A 15,992-nucleotide genomic window follows, 5' to 3' on the forward strand; every position below is an offset into this window, starting at 1 on the left:
TTCCGTGTGGAAATGTTTGTGTGAGATATGCTTTCCAAATAAAGTCCCTTTCCAGGGCACTGCTCAGAGTATAGCTGGAAAGAAGGATAAATATGAATGCCCACCCTAAATTTTCCATTATTTTATATTTTGCAATGCAAATTATAAAGTTAATGCACATGCAACTTCATCAACAATACCTGCTATGGTTATTTTAATGATGAAAGGTGTCTTAAAAAATTGTATGAAAGAGATTAGTTACCTATAACTAATTCCCTCTAAGATGTATTACCTACAGAAATAGTGTCAGGCAGAGAATTTCTGTTTTCTACCACCTGCATCCACTGCTTCACAATGGCACATTTCCAGCAGCATCTGCCCCACTGTCATCTATAGTTCTATTTCTTCCCACATCACCTTGTCACAGTCTACTGAGAGGACTTCTGCACCATAACTGCCAATTGCTTCTTGACACAGACAAGAAGACAACTTGAATGAACTTCCACGAACAGAAAAAGATGAAGCCAATACAGCATTCACCTAGCCTCAGTTCTGCGAACAGTCTTAAGGATGAGCACAGACAATGGCTTCAAGCGAAACTCTGATATCCATCTTCAGAAAAAACGTACGGGGAATCCTCAAAGTAATGTACTTCTCAAAGGTTGTTAAATGCCAGGTTTTTACCCTAGAAACTGACTCTTTCCTACTTTCTTCACCAGAGGGATAGCTAGTAGAAAAAGCATTTTTTGACAGAAGACAGTATAGCCCTTGGCCAAAAGGCAAGCAAATAAAAACCCACAAAGACAAGATTAAGTCACATGAAGCATTGTGCTTTTCAGTAAAAGGAGGAGCCATCACCAAATGCTTCAAACACAGTAGGTGAAAATATTCAGAAACCTGCAGCTACAACCACCAGTTGTACCTCAGCTTCTGTACTCACTGCTTGAGGTACTTGATCCATCAACCGACTCCAGGAAAGCGAAGAGGACTGCCCTCCAGTACAGCAGAGAGGACTCTAATCTGAATGGTCCTGATCAGGTCTGGTTTCATTGAGAAATGTAAACCACTGAAGATGGCATCTGTGATATTCTTCACTTAAAATTTATCCATGTTTTTAAGGTTTAAGACTGACCAATGATACATTCATTTCTGATGACAAGAAATTAGATTCCCTTTCTCCTAGCCAGATTATGAGCCACCAGATTCTGTTAGCAAGTCTAACGAAGTAATAGGAGTCTCATGGGAGGAGTTCTAGAAGTGAAACAAAAGAAAAAGAGTTCAGATGTGGTAAAGAAAAATGGTTTAATGCTTTTGAGCATGTCTGAGGCTACCAGCTGCCAAACACTGGAGATAAACGGCATCTAAAATGACATTAGGTCAGAGAGGCCAGTCAGAGTAGACAGGATCAGCAATTTGGATTGCATTCCACAAAAAGACCTCCACACAATTCCTTAGCTAGATTTGTAACATCAGAGTTTGTACCATTATCACCATGGAGGTTCCTATATGAAGTCTGCAGGAGTTGCCTGTGTGGGATTTGGGAGACGGAGGGCAAGACAGCATAGCATAAAAAAAATAGCAAATTATTGTAGAGTGGAGGGAGGTCCCCTAGAAACAAAAAAGAATCAAGTAGCTATCCTCATCAAATGATAACCTCACTGTACAGGTGCTAAGCATGGTTTCCTTCAAAGGATGATTTCTCATTGCAGGATAAATTTTCTCCAGGAATCAAGAGACACACAGCAGACATTAATGCATGTGCTCTGGTATCCTCCTGGGGGGGAGGGGGGGGAGCAGGGAGCTGTATGACAATAGCTTTGTGCTACTAACATACCCAAAATGCAGAAGAAAATATTTGAAGACTTGATAAATAATATCAAATTATCAAGTGGTTGACAGTGTTCTACTATAACCAAAGCCACTCAGTTCTTGTTCACTCTTTTAAAAAGCTGCAGGAGACACGGTGGCTACTGTTCTTGGTCACATGACCAAAAAGAGCCTCTTCTGCAGTCTTTTGCACTTCTTGTGAAAGTTCCTAGAAATTTGAGTATAATGTCAAGTATTTTGGACTTAGCCACCCAATGAATGCCAGTCAGCAAGACCTTTGTTTTGGAGTGACAATGGAGAAACCTACCAGGATGTAGACTGAATGAACATATCATTGTAAAGTACTTCTGCCAGTTGCTTCCAAAATCTCAGGAACCTACTTTGATTTAAATTCTTATAGACTAAAAGTTTCAGGAAAATGTCTGATACTCTCAGGTCTTTCTAGTGCCCTACAAAGAGAAACCCTCTTCAGCCTCTAAAAACATTGTGTCTGGAAAACTCACGGTTCCCACCCTGTGTTTTGCATTTCCCTTTTCTAAAGGCTTGAATGGGAAAGACCTTTTAAGCTGGGAGGCACAAACAGATGTTTTCTCTTGGGAGCTCGAGTCCTTACATTTTCCACAGCTGAGGACTAAAAAGACAAGGAAGTTGACTGAAGACCAAGAGATTTCTTGACAGGAGACTAACAGAACACTAGCCACTAAGAGATGAATGCTTGTAGATTAAAAATAAAGATTAATTTCTAAGATGGGAGCTGTGTGAACCAAGGGGGGAAAAAAAAAGTAAAAAAAAAAAGTGGGCTGTTCTGAGGCTTGTCCTGAAGATTTGTGCAGTGCACAGATGTCTGTGGCAGCATCTGTGTGTACAATGACTGGAAAGACTCATCAAAGCAATCAAAGGAGGAAAGATATCTCTGAAAAGATGAACTGTGCCAGAAGAAGTTGTGGAATTAGAGACTTCGATTTCCGTAGACAGCAATCTTGATAGGCATTTCCAATGTCAGAAACTGAAGAAATTGCAGGTGCTAGAAATGCAGTAGCAGGGTGTTTAGGATACTCCAACGTTCTTAGGTTCAAAGAGCTTAGTGGTTTGACCAAATACATATAGTTCCGTAAACCTGACATATATACAGGCAGAAACATTTACGAACAGGTTACTACTTCACAGAAAGCTGACTGAACAGTATCAACAAACATCACACCATTACCATGAAAAAGGACTGCACAAAGAAGCTTTCACATTTTCCACTGTTTGTATCTCACTTGAGCTTCAGCAGGGACGTGCTAAGTACTCCAAAGAGTCTGTGGGAGCAATACATCATCTAAAGTTGTGTGGTAAGGGGAAGAAATCTTCAATAGGGTTCACAATGCTTTCTTCAAGAGCTGCATGTTCTGATTTAGGAAGGTGGTTGAGGGTGAACAAGAGTAGAAGTTGCCCTCTTTCACAGCCAACTAAGTATACACAGCAGGGTCTGTACGCGTTCCTGCAGGTGTATTCCCGAGAATAACAATTTCTTAGCTAATAGGAGCTGTGTTTAGATATATCTGTACCATAAAATATATTGACAGAGCCTTCAAAGGAGTACCGTCCTTTTCTGCATGTCTAGTGCAACTAGGTCCAATAGGATTTATCATTATTATTTTGTATAAAGTACAAATAAACCCTCAACATTTCCCAACAGAAAACATAAATGGAAAAAAGTCAACACTTCCATCTCAAAATCTGTCAGTATAAAGATTATGAGATTAGAACCTCCACACTGGAGAACTAGCAGCATACCACACTTAGATCTCTTAAAGCCACTGGCATTGTTCTAGCTATATTTTACTGAACAAAAAGCAAACCTTTCTCCCCGACCCCAGCAAACACTTATGCACATGAGTACTCTTCATTGCCTCAATAGGACCATTCACATGGGTGAAGTTACTCGGGCAAGTAAGTGTAGGATAAAGGCCAGATGTGTGTAAAGCTTCTATTATCAAAGGGCTGCAGCACTGAAGTGCAGCAGTCATAAGTACTTGCACGCCTGTTTTACAAATACATATTTAGTATATACACTGAAAAAAGTATTTTTCCCAAGACTGTGCTGATACACTTGATCACCTTCAGCACAAAAGAAATATTTGTTGGTTTTTTACAAGAGCTTACAGGGATTTCAGTATGGGCTAGATCTGCAAAGCTGTATTCACACCAAGAGACATGGCTTCTATTTCGAGCAGTGCCACATCTAGACACAATATGCTATGTATCTAAATCTCTGATAAGCTTTTCATATTGCAAGTTTAAAAGTCTGCATTCAGAAACATGCAGACCATGGATATTCTTCCACGGTCACAAGCAAACATATACTAGGTATTGAATTCACACAATGCATAAAAATCTCTTCATTCTGCTCCACACTCACCATTACTCAAAAATTGCTTACAATGCGTCATAACAAACATTAGACCTAATAAAGACAAAATGTGTCACTGGAAGACACTGAGAGAAATCAGGTCATCACAGTGTCTCAGGTTCTGCAATACCTTTCTTTTACAGTAACGTTTCCAGGTATTTCAGGAGATGGACCATTACTCAAGGTTGAGCAGAAGCCAGAAAAATCCTTCCCAAAACCTCACTGACTGACAAACCGAAATTTTAAGTTTATTACCGCTTCAATCTTGCAATCCAATCCACAAATTTATCAGGATGTCTTAAAATAAATTAACACTTTGTCCCTAATGCCTTAAGTCAGCCATTCTGTAACTAATCTCTTTTTCTATAGATAAGATTTTCATCAGCTCAGTAGCCCTTCTTTGCATCTCTACCTAGTAAACAACTTTTCAACAATGAATTGTTATTGTTGTATTGTGACAGTCTACTTAACTCTGCACTGAAACAGTCTCATCCAATGTATCCTGAATTCACATTACACTGCTGAAATAGGTGAGGCCGATGAGAATTACTTCAGCTTTCCATATCCCAACTTCTATTAAAAAAAATATTCTTGTTAGAACCCAAGTGAGTGATTTTGTATTTTGTGCTTTCAGTTTCACTCTATTCTAGTCTTTCAGTCAAAGTCAGAGGATTTTTCCCAGTTGTCTGCAGTACTTCAGTACCTCCCAACTTCATCTCATTCACAAATTACACGTGGTTTAGATGGTGACCTCAGCCTAAGGCACTGATAGATAAAACAGGATGTGTCCCTAGGCTGATGTCTCTCAATTTCCATCCTGAAAATAATTCAGAATTTACAGCAGTCTTTTTCCACCAGCTTTAATTCATCTTTCAATTCTCATGTTAATCTATTTCCACCTAAGCAATTTTAGAGCCTTATGTCAAGCATTACTTCATTTTAAGTAAATTACACTCATCTTCTAAAAGTGCCCCAAACCACCCAGGGTGAGGGGCAGAACAAAAGGGCTAGGAGAACACATACTACATGCTATCATATCCATGCTTGAACTTCGTCTTTTTTTCACAATCTGAAGTAAGCTTTTCCTTAATCTTGTGGTTAAACTAACAGGTCTGAAGTTGATCACAACTTTTCTTAATGCAATTGCTTTATTTGCTGCTGTTCTGCTGCAAAATATCAACCGAACTTACAGATCCATTAAAAGTTCTCGGTACTGAATTTGTACTTATTTCAGTGTTCTAGAATGGTTATGTTGGTTCTCTGACAAATTCAACATTTTAAGATTTGTGTTAGGTATTACTATACAAGTTGCTGGCCATGACTTACAACTACACTGTCTCTTTATCTCCTCCTCATTCCTGCCCATTCCTTCCTAAATTATCCTATCATTTTTTTTCCCATTTCTTCCATTCTCACTATAAATCATGTCACTACATATTAATGTCTCCTCTGCCTCTCCTAAAAACTATTGATTTGGGAACTTGTTACCACAATCAACTCTTGTCTTGTAATTACTTGTCAGGATTACAAAAATCCTGACTACATGTAGAAGTACTAAAGGAACCCATTTCACAGATGGGTTAATTGAGGCAAGGAAAAGTTGGCAGTTTCACCACCTGCTCAGCTGGAGGTTTCCAGACTCCTAGAGATCAGTTTGTTGGGCTCTGATTGGGAATATGGCTCTGAGTAGAGTTAATTTCCACTTATCCTTCTTTAAATATTGCAGACATTCTGCTGCCAAAGAGCCTCTGAAACTCAGGAGGGAAGTACAATCGCTACATTTTTCTCCACAGTACATACCAGGTAAACCCCAGACCTGGTATTCTTCCCAAGTTACCTGAGAATGTCTAAACACATGGTCTATCACTCACACTTAGCAACCTTCAACATTCATTTAATGACTACAACCTCCCCCCTACCTATGGGAACACCACAGAATAAATACAGTGAAAAATGGGATGCAAATCAGAACAGGAAGGAAAGCACAACATCAGGAAACAGCACCTGAAGGACCAACATGGATCTCTGTACTTCTCTGCAGATATCATGCAGTTATTTATGCAGTCTCCTAAGCTTTCCAAAAAGGCCAAATAAAAACAATGTTAAATATTTAATAAATATGACATATTTAGTGAGTGCAAAAGTTCCTAGGATGAGAACATCTGCTACTCTCCATTTCCAGAATGCTGTCTACTTGGTTTTTTTCTCTTCCCTTTTCAAGCTAGATTTAGTCTCTGCCATCATTTCCTCAACTAGGTTAACTTTCTCCTGTGCTGTAACTCACATTTTTTCCCAGTTTGTGGTAAAAAAAAGTGGGGTTCCTTTTGTCATTCTAGTGCTCCTCCCCATCTCTCCTATCTTCCTGTAATCTTTTGCCTTAAGCTCAAGCTTTTTTCTCATCTCTTTCAAGGTTCTAAAGAAATCTGTCAATAACTCTTAACTTCATTTCAGGCACTACCCTGCTCCCATCCCACGTGGGATTGGAAGTATTTATTCTATTTTCTTCTGCAATCATTTATATGCTCCCTCCCATTCCGTGTGATTTCTTGTTCTCCCCTGGTGTATGTCTCCATTCTCTTTCAAGTTTGTTTTTGATGCTCTTATTTACAAAGTTCCTATTCTGAGATCATTTAGGGCACTACATTCAGAACAATCTCTGTGAGACTGTTCCAGCACTCTTGTAAGCCAAAGAGAGCTCTGCTGGCAAAAATATCCTTTTCTTGCCGACAGTGAAATATCTAATGCAAATTCATGTTTTCTCCAGTTCTCTTGTTACTACAGCTGTGCACTGAAAGACGGCTACGCAATAAGAAAAAAGCATTGTTCCTTTTCCCAACAAACTTGGTTAAAATTCCAACACTGAAAAACAGGTACTCTCAGGTGACTGTGAAGGACAGTTGCTGTCAGTATCAGGGTGCACTGGTGGTTCAGAAACAGCATCAAACTTTTAGGTTTTCCTAATCCAAATATCCAGGCTCAGGCTCTAATTTTGTAAGCTGCACAACACAAGACATTTTAAAAGAAAGCAAAAATTAAACTTTATAAGCAAGGGCACTTTCCAATCTCAGTGAGAACAGTACCACAAAGACTTTATAGTAACAGAAACTTCCTTTGATCTTTTGTAAATCTAACTTCCTCTAAATTTGTGTTCTCATTCTTTTTGTACCAGGCTCCTACTTTACTGTTGACATGAAAAAGGAGAAAATCAAAGAACATTCATGTGGAATACTGCACAATTAAAAGTTAAATTTTGGCAAAGTTTAGCATTAAGAACAATTGTTAGCAGTATCTATATATTTGTACTTGACATTTTCCCAATACTTGTAAACAAAGTACTAATTATGTATTTTTGAAAGCATTCTTATAGCCCACCATTGAATTTACATGCATTATATCATAAATGCACAGACACATGTATCTGCGACCCCCCTCTCCCCCAATTGTACTTCAGACAGTAAGTTCCCCTGTTGTTAATTTATCTTAGATAAGTATTACATAGCATCAAACACTACAATTACAATCACATTCTGGTATGTGATCATACTTTAGTCTGTGTAGCTGAACCTTCATTACAAACGACATAATTAGAAATTCCACCTGGAATAACTCAAAAATTTTGAAAGAGTACCTCCAATACTGGTAAATTACTGCACATTTGAAAAAAATCTCCACTGTTTCAATATATCAGTACTATTTGAATACTATTCAATACTATTCAAAGCTATTTCAATATTTCAACATTTCAACAATGACTTGCTCTGCAAGACACTTTTCAAAGACTTTTGTAAGAACCCTGAAGTATGTCATCATCCCTGGAGGTATTTAAAAGATGTGTAGATGTGGTACTTAGGGACATGGTTTAATAGTGGGCCTGGCACTGTCAGGTTTATGGTTGGACTCGAAGATCTTAAAGGTCTTTTCTAACCTAAGTGATTCCATGATTCCCTAATAAGGAACTTTCTCTTCAGAGAGGTGAAAGTATAAAGAACTGCAGAAACATTCAGTAATACCAAAAGCTTTTAAAGTAACAAACGACGAACCGATTTACTAGATTTCTAGCTTACACAAGAAGCGAAACTGAAGATGGAGTATCTGACAGAAAATGCTTCTTTCTCTTTTCTTAAGCAAGACTGAAAAGAGAGAGAACTCACACTCAAAGGAGAAAGGCCTACAAGGATGTAGGTGGCAATCATACTGAAGAAGAGTTGTCTGTAGCACGCAACAAAACTGTCACTCTACTTAATACTGTACTTGTATGCGTTGAGAATTTCTTTAAGAGGAGCTATGGGCTGATATTTTACCATTCAGTGGCTGTAAAGTGAATCAGCCAACACTGAAAGCTCACACAATATTTAACAATGGGGCCGTAAATTCCAGTGCCTGCCACAAATTCCAGCCTGGAACAATTACAGGCTATCTACATACATTCTCCTGACATTTTCAAATATGTACACTTTTTGAATTTTTCTGCAACACTGGTTTGTATTTTTGGGCTATCTGCCACATTTCAAGTTGTCCCTGAGGCTATACTTAATAGAATGGAAAAGTTTTGCTGTAATTTATACTTTAGGCATCAGACTGGATGATAAATACTCAGTCTATTACACCAAACATTAGCAGCTTCAAGATGTGGCTTCAAACATGGTTTGATGGGCTTTTTTAAAACTTCTAAATTAACAAATAAGTGATCAGAACAAAATTTCATGCAAAATAAAACTCAATATGCTAATTCAGGAATTGTGGTCTGAAGGTTGGTATTAGGATGTGTTTAATTTTACAGTTCGTGAGAATTTCATATAATAAACTTCTAAACACTAATTTATTTTCAGAAAGAATGTCCTGATAGCTTCTCTAAGAAAGTCTTAAAGTTTTGTATTAGCATTTCATCTCCATTCCCCTCAGACTCACTTATTCTAACTTCTTTCTAGGCAGAAGGTTATACATTGTAAATGATCACTCAAAAACCTGCTTATGGCTTTTTCATTGCTTATTGCTTTTTTCCTGACAATTCCCTGGTTTCTTAGAGGTTCAACATAATCATGGCCAAGAGACAATCTTACACACTTTAAGAAATACTGAAGTTTTCTTTTGCAAACTTCTTAGTTATTTACTTCCATTTCGTATCACTCAATCACCCAAAAAAAAAAAAAAAGGATATCAATTTTAATTGAAAAGCCTCAAATTAATACAGTGTTATATCATAGCTCACTTACTTGTCCATGTAATACAAAAGCCCTGAAGTTCTTTAAATTCTTTTATAAATAGAAACAGGAGAACTGATTTTCCTCTATCAAGTGCTGGGTACTGAAGCTGGTATTAGTAAATAGTGGTATGATCCCCAACTGAAAGCAACTTCTAATTTTTAATAGCAATGCAATATATATATTTCTACACGGACCAGTGCTCTGCATCCTTCTCTCAACTGAAAAGCAGCTTTTCCAGTCACAGTGTAACCACAATAATATACATGGAACAATTTTAATATACATGGAACAACTTACAGTAATTCAGTTTGATAGTGGTGAGGAATCTCTCTTGAATGAAGCGCTGTACAAAACACAGACCTACTGCCCAGGTCTGTACAGCGTTAACTGTCAAAAAAGTTTCAGATTTAATTATTTTAAATTTCCCAAAACAATTAAAATCTAATCCAAATCACTGTCCAGATTAGCATGCTATCCCATATCAGAAAGCAGCACAAACAGTATCAGACATTCTATTAAATCTCAATCAACTAAAATGCTTAAAGCATCCATTTACAAGTTTCATACCACCCTTTTCAAACCTACTGTCAAAGACTCTATGCTCTTAAAAGGGTATGACCAGCTAAACCTTAATGCATGCTTATGTTTGATTGTCTTTTCCTCATCTTTTTGCTTTCAATATCAGACTTATTTTAGTCATTGCAAAACAGTGCAGCTTTGAAGAATATGTGGATTTGATCTGGCAGCTTGGAAAGAAAGACAGGTCAGATAATATGTCATTAAAATTATTACATATATCAGACATGCTTTATGGTGTACTCAATTATTACGTCACGCCAGTTAAAAGACTACTTACTCTTTCTTCTATACAGCATGGATGGATTTTTAACAATCAAGAGCTCCATAATTGCAAGGGCAGACCTCATAAAGACTCAAAAATCAGTTTCCAAGATATTTTAATTAAATCCCAAGTCCAAAAACTCTCCACAACAAAGCAGACAGGAAGAATATTAGCTGGAAATACAAAGCTCTATGACACTAACATCAGAGATGAACTTATACTGCTTTAATGGCTGACGAACAGGCCTTTTTTCAGCCTCTGAAAAAGATGGAACAGCTATGAAGTAAATCTCCCTAAAAGTTCATGTTGTTTTAGAATCTCTGCCTCTGGTTTCAGGATCATCTCTGAAAAATATTAGTACGTTCTCTTAATTACCCATACATATACAAAATTGTAAGTGTTCACACAAAAGGAGCAAGAATTAGTAATCAAGAATACATGTAGCAGTCCATACAGTTGTGGGGGATTGGGCTGGAACACCATCATGACTCTACCTGATGTATCAGAAGATGTTTATTTCCAGCACGTTTTGAAATGAAATACAAGTGTCCTCAAAGTCTCCCTCAACTTTGACCATGTCTCAGATAATACCCAAATAATTTATGTATAGGAAAAAGTCCTTCCCACTGTGGATGTTAGCTTTCTTACATGCTCTCATTTCACGAGGAAAGCGCTAATCTTAGTGACCATTTTAAAGCTATTATACTTATTAAATAATAATCTGAAATAACACCAGAGCAAGAATTTTAACAGAACATTCTTATGCTCAAGTTTTTTACAGATTCAGCGTTTTTCCAATCCGATAACCTAAATATTGCAAGATGAATTTTAGCTCTTGAGCAATGTTCACAGTATTTCAGTATTTTGCTTACATCAAGCCACTGCATTCATACGTTCCTAGCTCCACTGTTTGTAAGATGAAAACAGAGATCCCTACTGTACCATTAATTGCTAATCTGACACTGAAACAGTGATTTCATTGTCATGGGTGATGGGACTGAGAAATTCTGTGTAACTCCACTCCTCTAACAGGTACAGTAATAAGCTGTTAGTTCTTTAGGCAAAAGACAGGAATCTGTTGGAAAAAGGCTTTATTCTCTGCCCGTAATCAGTAACTTGAGGGCCTTCTGTAGATTCTGCACAGCAGTGCTCACATCTTCATACTGCAAAGCACTGCCAGCATATTTGCAATATTTTTGAGCTCTGGCAAAGTCCTCTGGAGTCAAACGGACTTCCCCTGCAAAAACATAAGTATTACAAAGTTACTATAAAGGAAATGTGACTGAGGCTTCCTTTCACATGATTTCTGTGTTTTACTTATATTTGCAGTAATATTATTAAAACCAGGCTAATATTTGTGGTAATATTACAAAGACCAAGCTACATGATGTACTACTTTAATGGACAAGCTATTACTTCTGTTCACTTTTCTTTCCATTCATATAATATTTAACTACTTTGCTGCTGGCATTTGAAAAATATGAGGACCTTTCTAGGTACAAGTATTTATATGACCCAGTGCTTTTCAAAAGTAAATCAATGCCTTTGAGAAAGATCTGCTCTTCATCTAAGGCAGCAAAGGAGAGCTTTTTAACGACTGTAAGTTAGCTATAATCACATTACAACCTGCAAGAAACAAGGACAGTGTTTTTTGTGTTTACAGTGTAATTACTTTGCTCTCTTCTTCAGGAATTATACATAATTGAAGACTGTTCCTTCTCAACTGGAGTAACTTTTCAAAATGTGGAAGCGTTTCTCACCGGCATGTTTTTGCACATTTTATATCTCTGTTTTATCCAAGTAAAGTTTATGCTTCCGTTTTTATGTAAGATGACTGAAAACAAAACTGATCCCATTTAATGTGCCCATTTTTTTTTTAATACTGGAGAACACTAGCAAAAGTATTCTCATACTATAATATAAAACAATTAACTGTTATTTATTAAGCAGAGTATTTTCTTGACATAAGTTAAAACATTGGGAATTCTGTAATGCTCAAACACATGCATTCACTCTTCTAAAAAACATAGTAGGGACTTATGCCATAACTGGCAGAAGATTTAATCTGTGAATAGCATCGCTGGTGCGTGCATAAAATATAGCACAGTTATGTTACTGTCCCTCCTTCAACCCACAAATTCACCAGGAGTTTTAAGACTAACACCATGCCATGCCAATAACCTATGGACAAATTATGAAAATTTTACTCATGTTCCTTCAGAACAACTTGTAAAAGACTGATTTATGTGGACATGGATAAATATATGCAGTACTAAAGAATTATGTATTTCTTTAATAGGTTTCCCACACAGCATTTTATAAGCAATGAACAGATTTCACAGATTAAGAAAAAGTGCATTTTAAAATGTACCATAGATTTTCTATAAAAATATGGTTAAACATAGCTTTAGTTCTCTAAGTACAGCTTTCTAATTTTAAGCAAGGACATTAATATACTTAAATGCATTTTTTATGGTACAATTTCAGTTAGCTGGATCCCTTTCTTTCAAAATAAAACTGTTGTTAGCAATACTGTGAGAATGTTTACTAAAGAATCTCAGTTCTTATCAGAAAATGTCTATTATATTTGCTTTTCCTTTCCCCAATCTTATTATTTAAGAACAGCGTTTGAACAAATAAAACGGAAAACCTGGGAATATTAAAAACTGGATTGGTCTGCTGGTTTTCGAAACAACCCGACCCAAATAAAGAGCAGAAGGGCAAGTGCTCTTAAGATTAATTTTATCAATTTTTAAATATACTCTAGAAGTTATACTTATTTTCCCTTCAATAAATACATATAACCACAAAATAACTTTTGAATACTGAGGCACATGACAGCTTGGTGGGCTCATTATCACTGTGATGTAGATTAGTTTACTGCTGAGTAGGTGAAGACACATTAAATCTCTTAAAATACATAGACATGTAAGTAAATATGCATGAGGGAGGGCATAAACACAGACACACACTTAGGTTATTTTGTAACCTAAATAAAGTCACAGACTAAAAGCAGCTGGGGTCAATCTGCAACCACATTACTGAACATCTTTAAGAAATTAAAAAAGACCGAGCTCCCCTCAAAGTGGCTTTATGTTATGATGCCAAAAGAAACTACAAAATCATTCTTTAAAAACTGGCCAAGGCATCAGTCCAGTATTCAACTAATTTATTGGAAGGAAGCCTAAATTCACCAGTCTAATCTTATTTTTACAGTATGAGCTCTATTAATGTTTTGCTGGCATAAAGCCTTATGTATTATGAAATCTATTTCAGATGCTATTATGACATAACTTGAGGGAAAAAAGGTAACAATTTTAGATTTATAAACCAAAGTTTACACAGTAAGGGTGTTGATCTTTTGATGTGCTCAGTGGCCTCAGCTCCTATTGAAGTCAACACCTCACAATGGACAAGCAGGACAGAAATAAAATAGCTCTGTGTTCTTAAGTTTTCAAAACGTAAAACTTAACTATAATGTCTGTACTTACACCAAAAGCATAATCACAAAAGTTAGTAACTGACTTCAGTTTACATATTCCAAGGGATAAGCAGACTTGAGGAATGGAAAGCAGCTTTGTTGAAAAGAACCTGGGGGTCCTAGTGGACACCAATTTTTCCATAAGCCAACAATCTGCCCTTGTGGCAAAGAAGACTAATGGCGTCCTGGGCTGCACTAGGAGAAGTGTTGCCAGCAGGTGGAGGGAGGTGATCCTTCCCCTTTATTCAGCACTGGTGAAGCAACACTGGGAGTACTGTGGCCAGTTCTGGGTCCCTCAGTACAAGAGAGAGGCTGACATCCTGGAGAGAGTCCAGAGAAAGGCCACAAAGATGATGAAGGGCCTAGAGCACCTCTTACAAGAGGGAAGGCTTGAGAAAGCTGGGACTGTTCAGCCTAGAGAAGAGAAGGGTCAGGGGGATCTCATCAAGCTATATAAATACCTGCAGGGAGGGTACATAGAGGACAAGGCTCTTTTCAGTGGTGCCCAGTGACAGGACCAGAGGTGGTGGGCACAAACTGAAACACAGGAGGGTCCTGTCTGAACATCAGGAAACACTTTTTACCGTGAGGGTGACTAAGCATTGGCACAGGTTGCCTGGAAAGGTTGTGGAGTCTCCATCCTTGGAGAGATTCAAAAGCTGTCTTTTGAATTAACAGTGCCATTTTTTTCTCAAACTTCTTCCTTCAGTGCTGCAAATTAAACCATGGGGAGAGTGCAGGGACCGGGGAAGACACAAAGGATGTGGACCTGAGCAACCTATTCTACAGGAGCCTTGCTTGAGCAAAGGGGCTGGACCAGATGACCTCCAGGGGTCCCTTTCAACCTCAATCATCCTGTGATTCTGAGCTCTAAAAAAGCCCAACATCACTCACATGGGAAAAGTATACCATATCCTGAAACAAACCTGCTTCTGTGTTAATCTGAAATTGTTAGCACAGTAGTTGTATTTATTACTGAAACATGACAGACATATGGAATCCATAACAAGAAATATGATTCTTTTCGTTTAAGAGGAATACAAAGTGAAAACCAAAAGGTTGGAGGTGCTGAAAATCATGTCAGGGAAAAAAGCTGCTTCAGAATGAAAATAATGTGTATTTTACATGACACATCTGCTTCTCTCCCTGGTATCCTTTTCTATCCATCAGATGGTTTTCCTTTTTATGAATTTGCCCAAATATAAGGCAGCTGATTTAAGAAAAAAGTAATAATGCAACCTGGTGTATAAAAACAGTGATGGCAAAGATAACTGAAGTAATTTTTGAAACAAGATGTTCTTTTTTTACCATTAAAGCACTTAAGATACTAAAAATATAAATCCTCCGAGATGTCTTCTTAGGATCATGAAAACATGTAATGTCGTATTATTATTTCTACTTTGCATGTAGAAAATCAAACATTATTATACGCACAACTAGAATGGAGAAATGGTTTCTCTACACTATGCCACCTGTGGAAGGGAGCATACGGTACTGTAAGAAGATTTTATAAAAGCTCTGTGTAGCTCGACCATGAATGCATTTAGTATTAGCAAAATCTAGAGGTAATAAATTTTTAAAGCAAACTACACCAGAGAAGTGCACGCACACATTATACAAAGTTGCTGTGTAGCTCTACATTCTGTTGTCACAGACATTAACCTATGCTTAATTGCACAAGCTTTGACACTTTCAAAATCAGTTTTAAACTCTGAAACATGTTCTCACAAGACAGGACAATTATTAAAGGATTAACACTGACCAAAATCAAAGGAGTACTGTTATTTTAACTTAATTTTCTTTTGATAAAATATTCCACTTCACCACCAAAAGTTCCCCTCTCATCATAGCATTAATCAAATTGCTTCTCCCCGTTACAAGAAAGAAAATACATAATTTATTTTAAAAGTATACATTTGATCTTAGTACCAAAAAGAGTCTTGCAGTTATAGTGTAACATCCTGTTTGGCTATGCCTATACTAGTACATTCAGCAGTGCCAGGGAATGCATCTCAGCACTCAAACTTGACTGTCTACACTGTCAAAACTGCTGGAACAGACTCCAGTATGGTTTTGGCCCATGCAAACTAGCACTTTCCCAAACAATTCCTGGGCACGACTTGTGGTCAGAGCAGGCTAGAGACCATTCAACACTGGCAGCCTTCACAAACTACCTTGTTTAGAAAGTTTAAAAGAAAGTTTAAAAGTTTAATAGTATGGATGTGAGTGGTTCTGTGCCAGCTGTTCTCAGTGTCAAATATTTAC

At 37.3% G+C, this 15,992-nt stretch overlaps 1 protein-coding gene across 5 annotated transcripts in view; it reads right to left on the reverse strand.

Moving 5' to 3' along the window:
- Positions 1 to 10,344: 10,344 nt before the first annotated feature.
- Positions 10,345 to 15,992, reverse strand: part of VTA1 (vesicle trafficking 1) — a 39,605-nt gene continuing 33,957 nt past the window's right edge. For all 5 annotated transcript variants that reach the window (XM_055713636.1, XM_055713638.1, XM_055713637.1 and 2 more), the window contains one exon: positions 10,345 to 11,483. In XM_055713636.1, coding sequence (XP_055569611.1) covers positions 11,338 to 11,483 — 146 coding nt within the window. In that variant the 3' untranslated portion in view covers positions 10,345 to 11,337. The remainder of the gene's footprint in view (positions 11,484 to 15,992) is intronic.

This window comes from Falco cherrug, chromosome 6 (genome assembly GCF_023634085.1).
Source record: "Falco cherrug isolate bFalChe1 chromosome 6, bFalChe1.pri, whole genome shotgun sequence".
Classification (NCBI taxonomy): Eukaryota; Metazoa; Chordata; class Aves; order Falconiformes; family Falconidae; genus Falco; species Falco cherrug.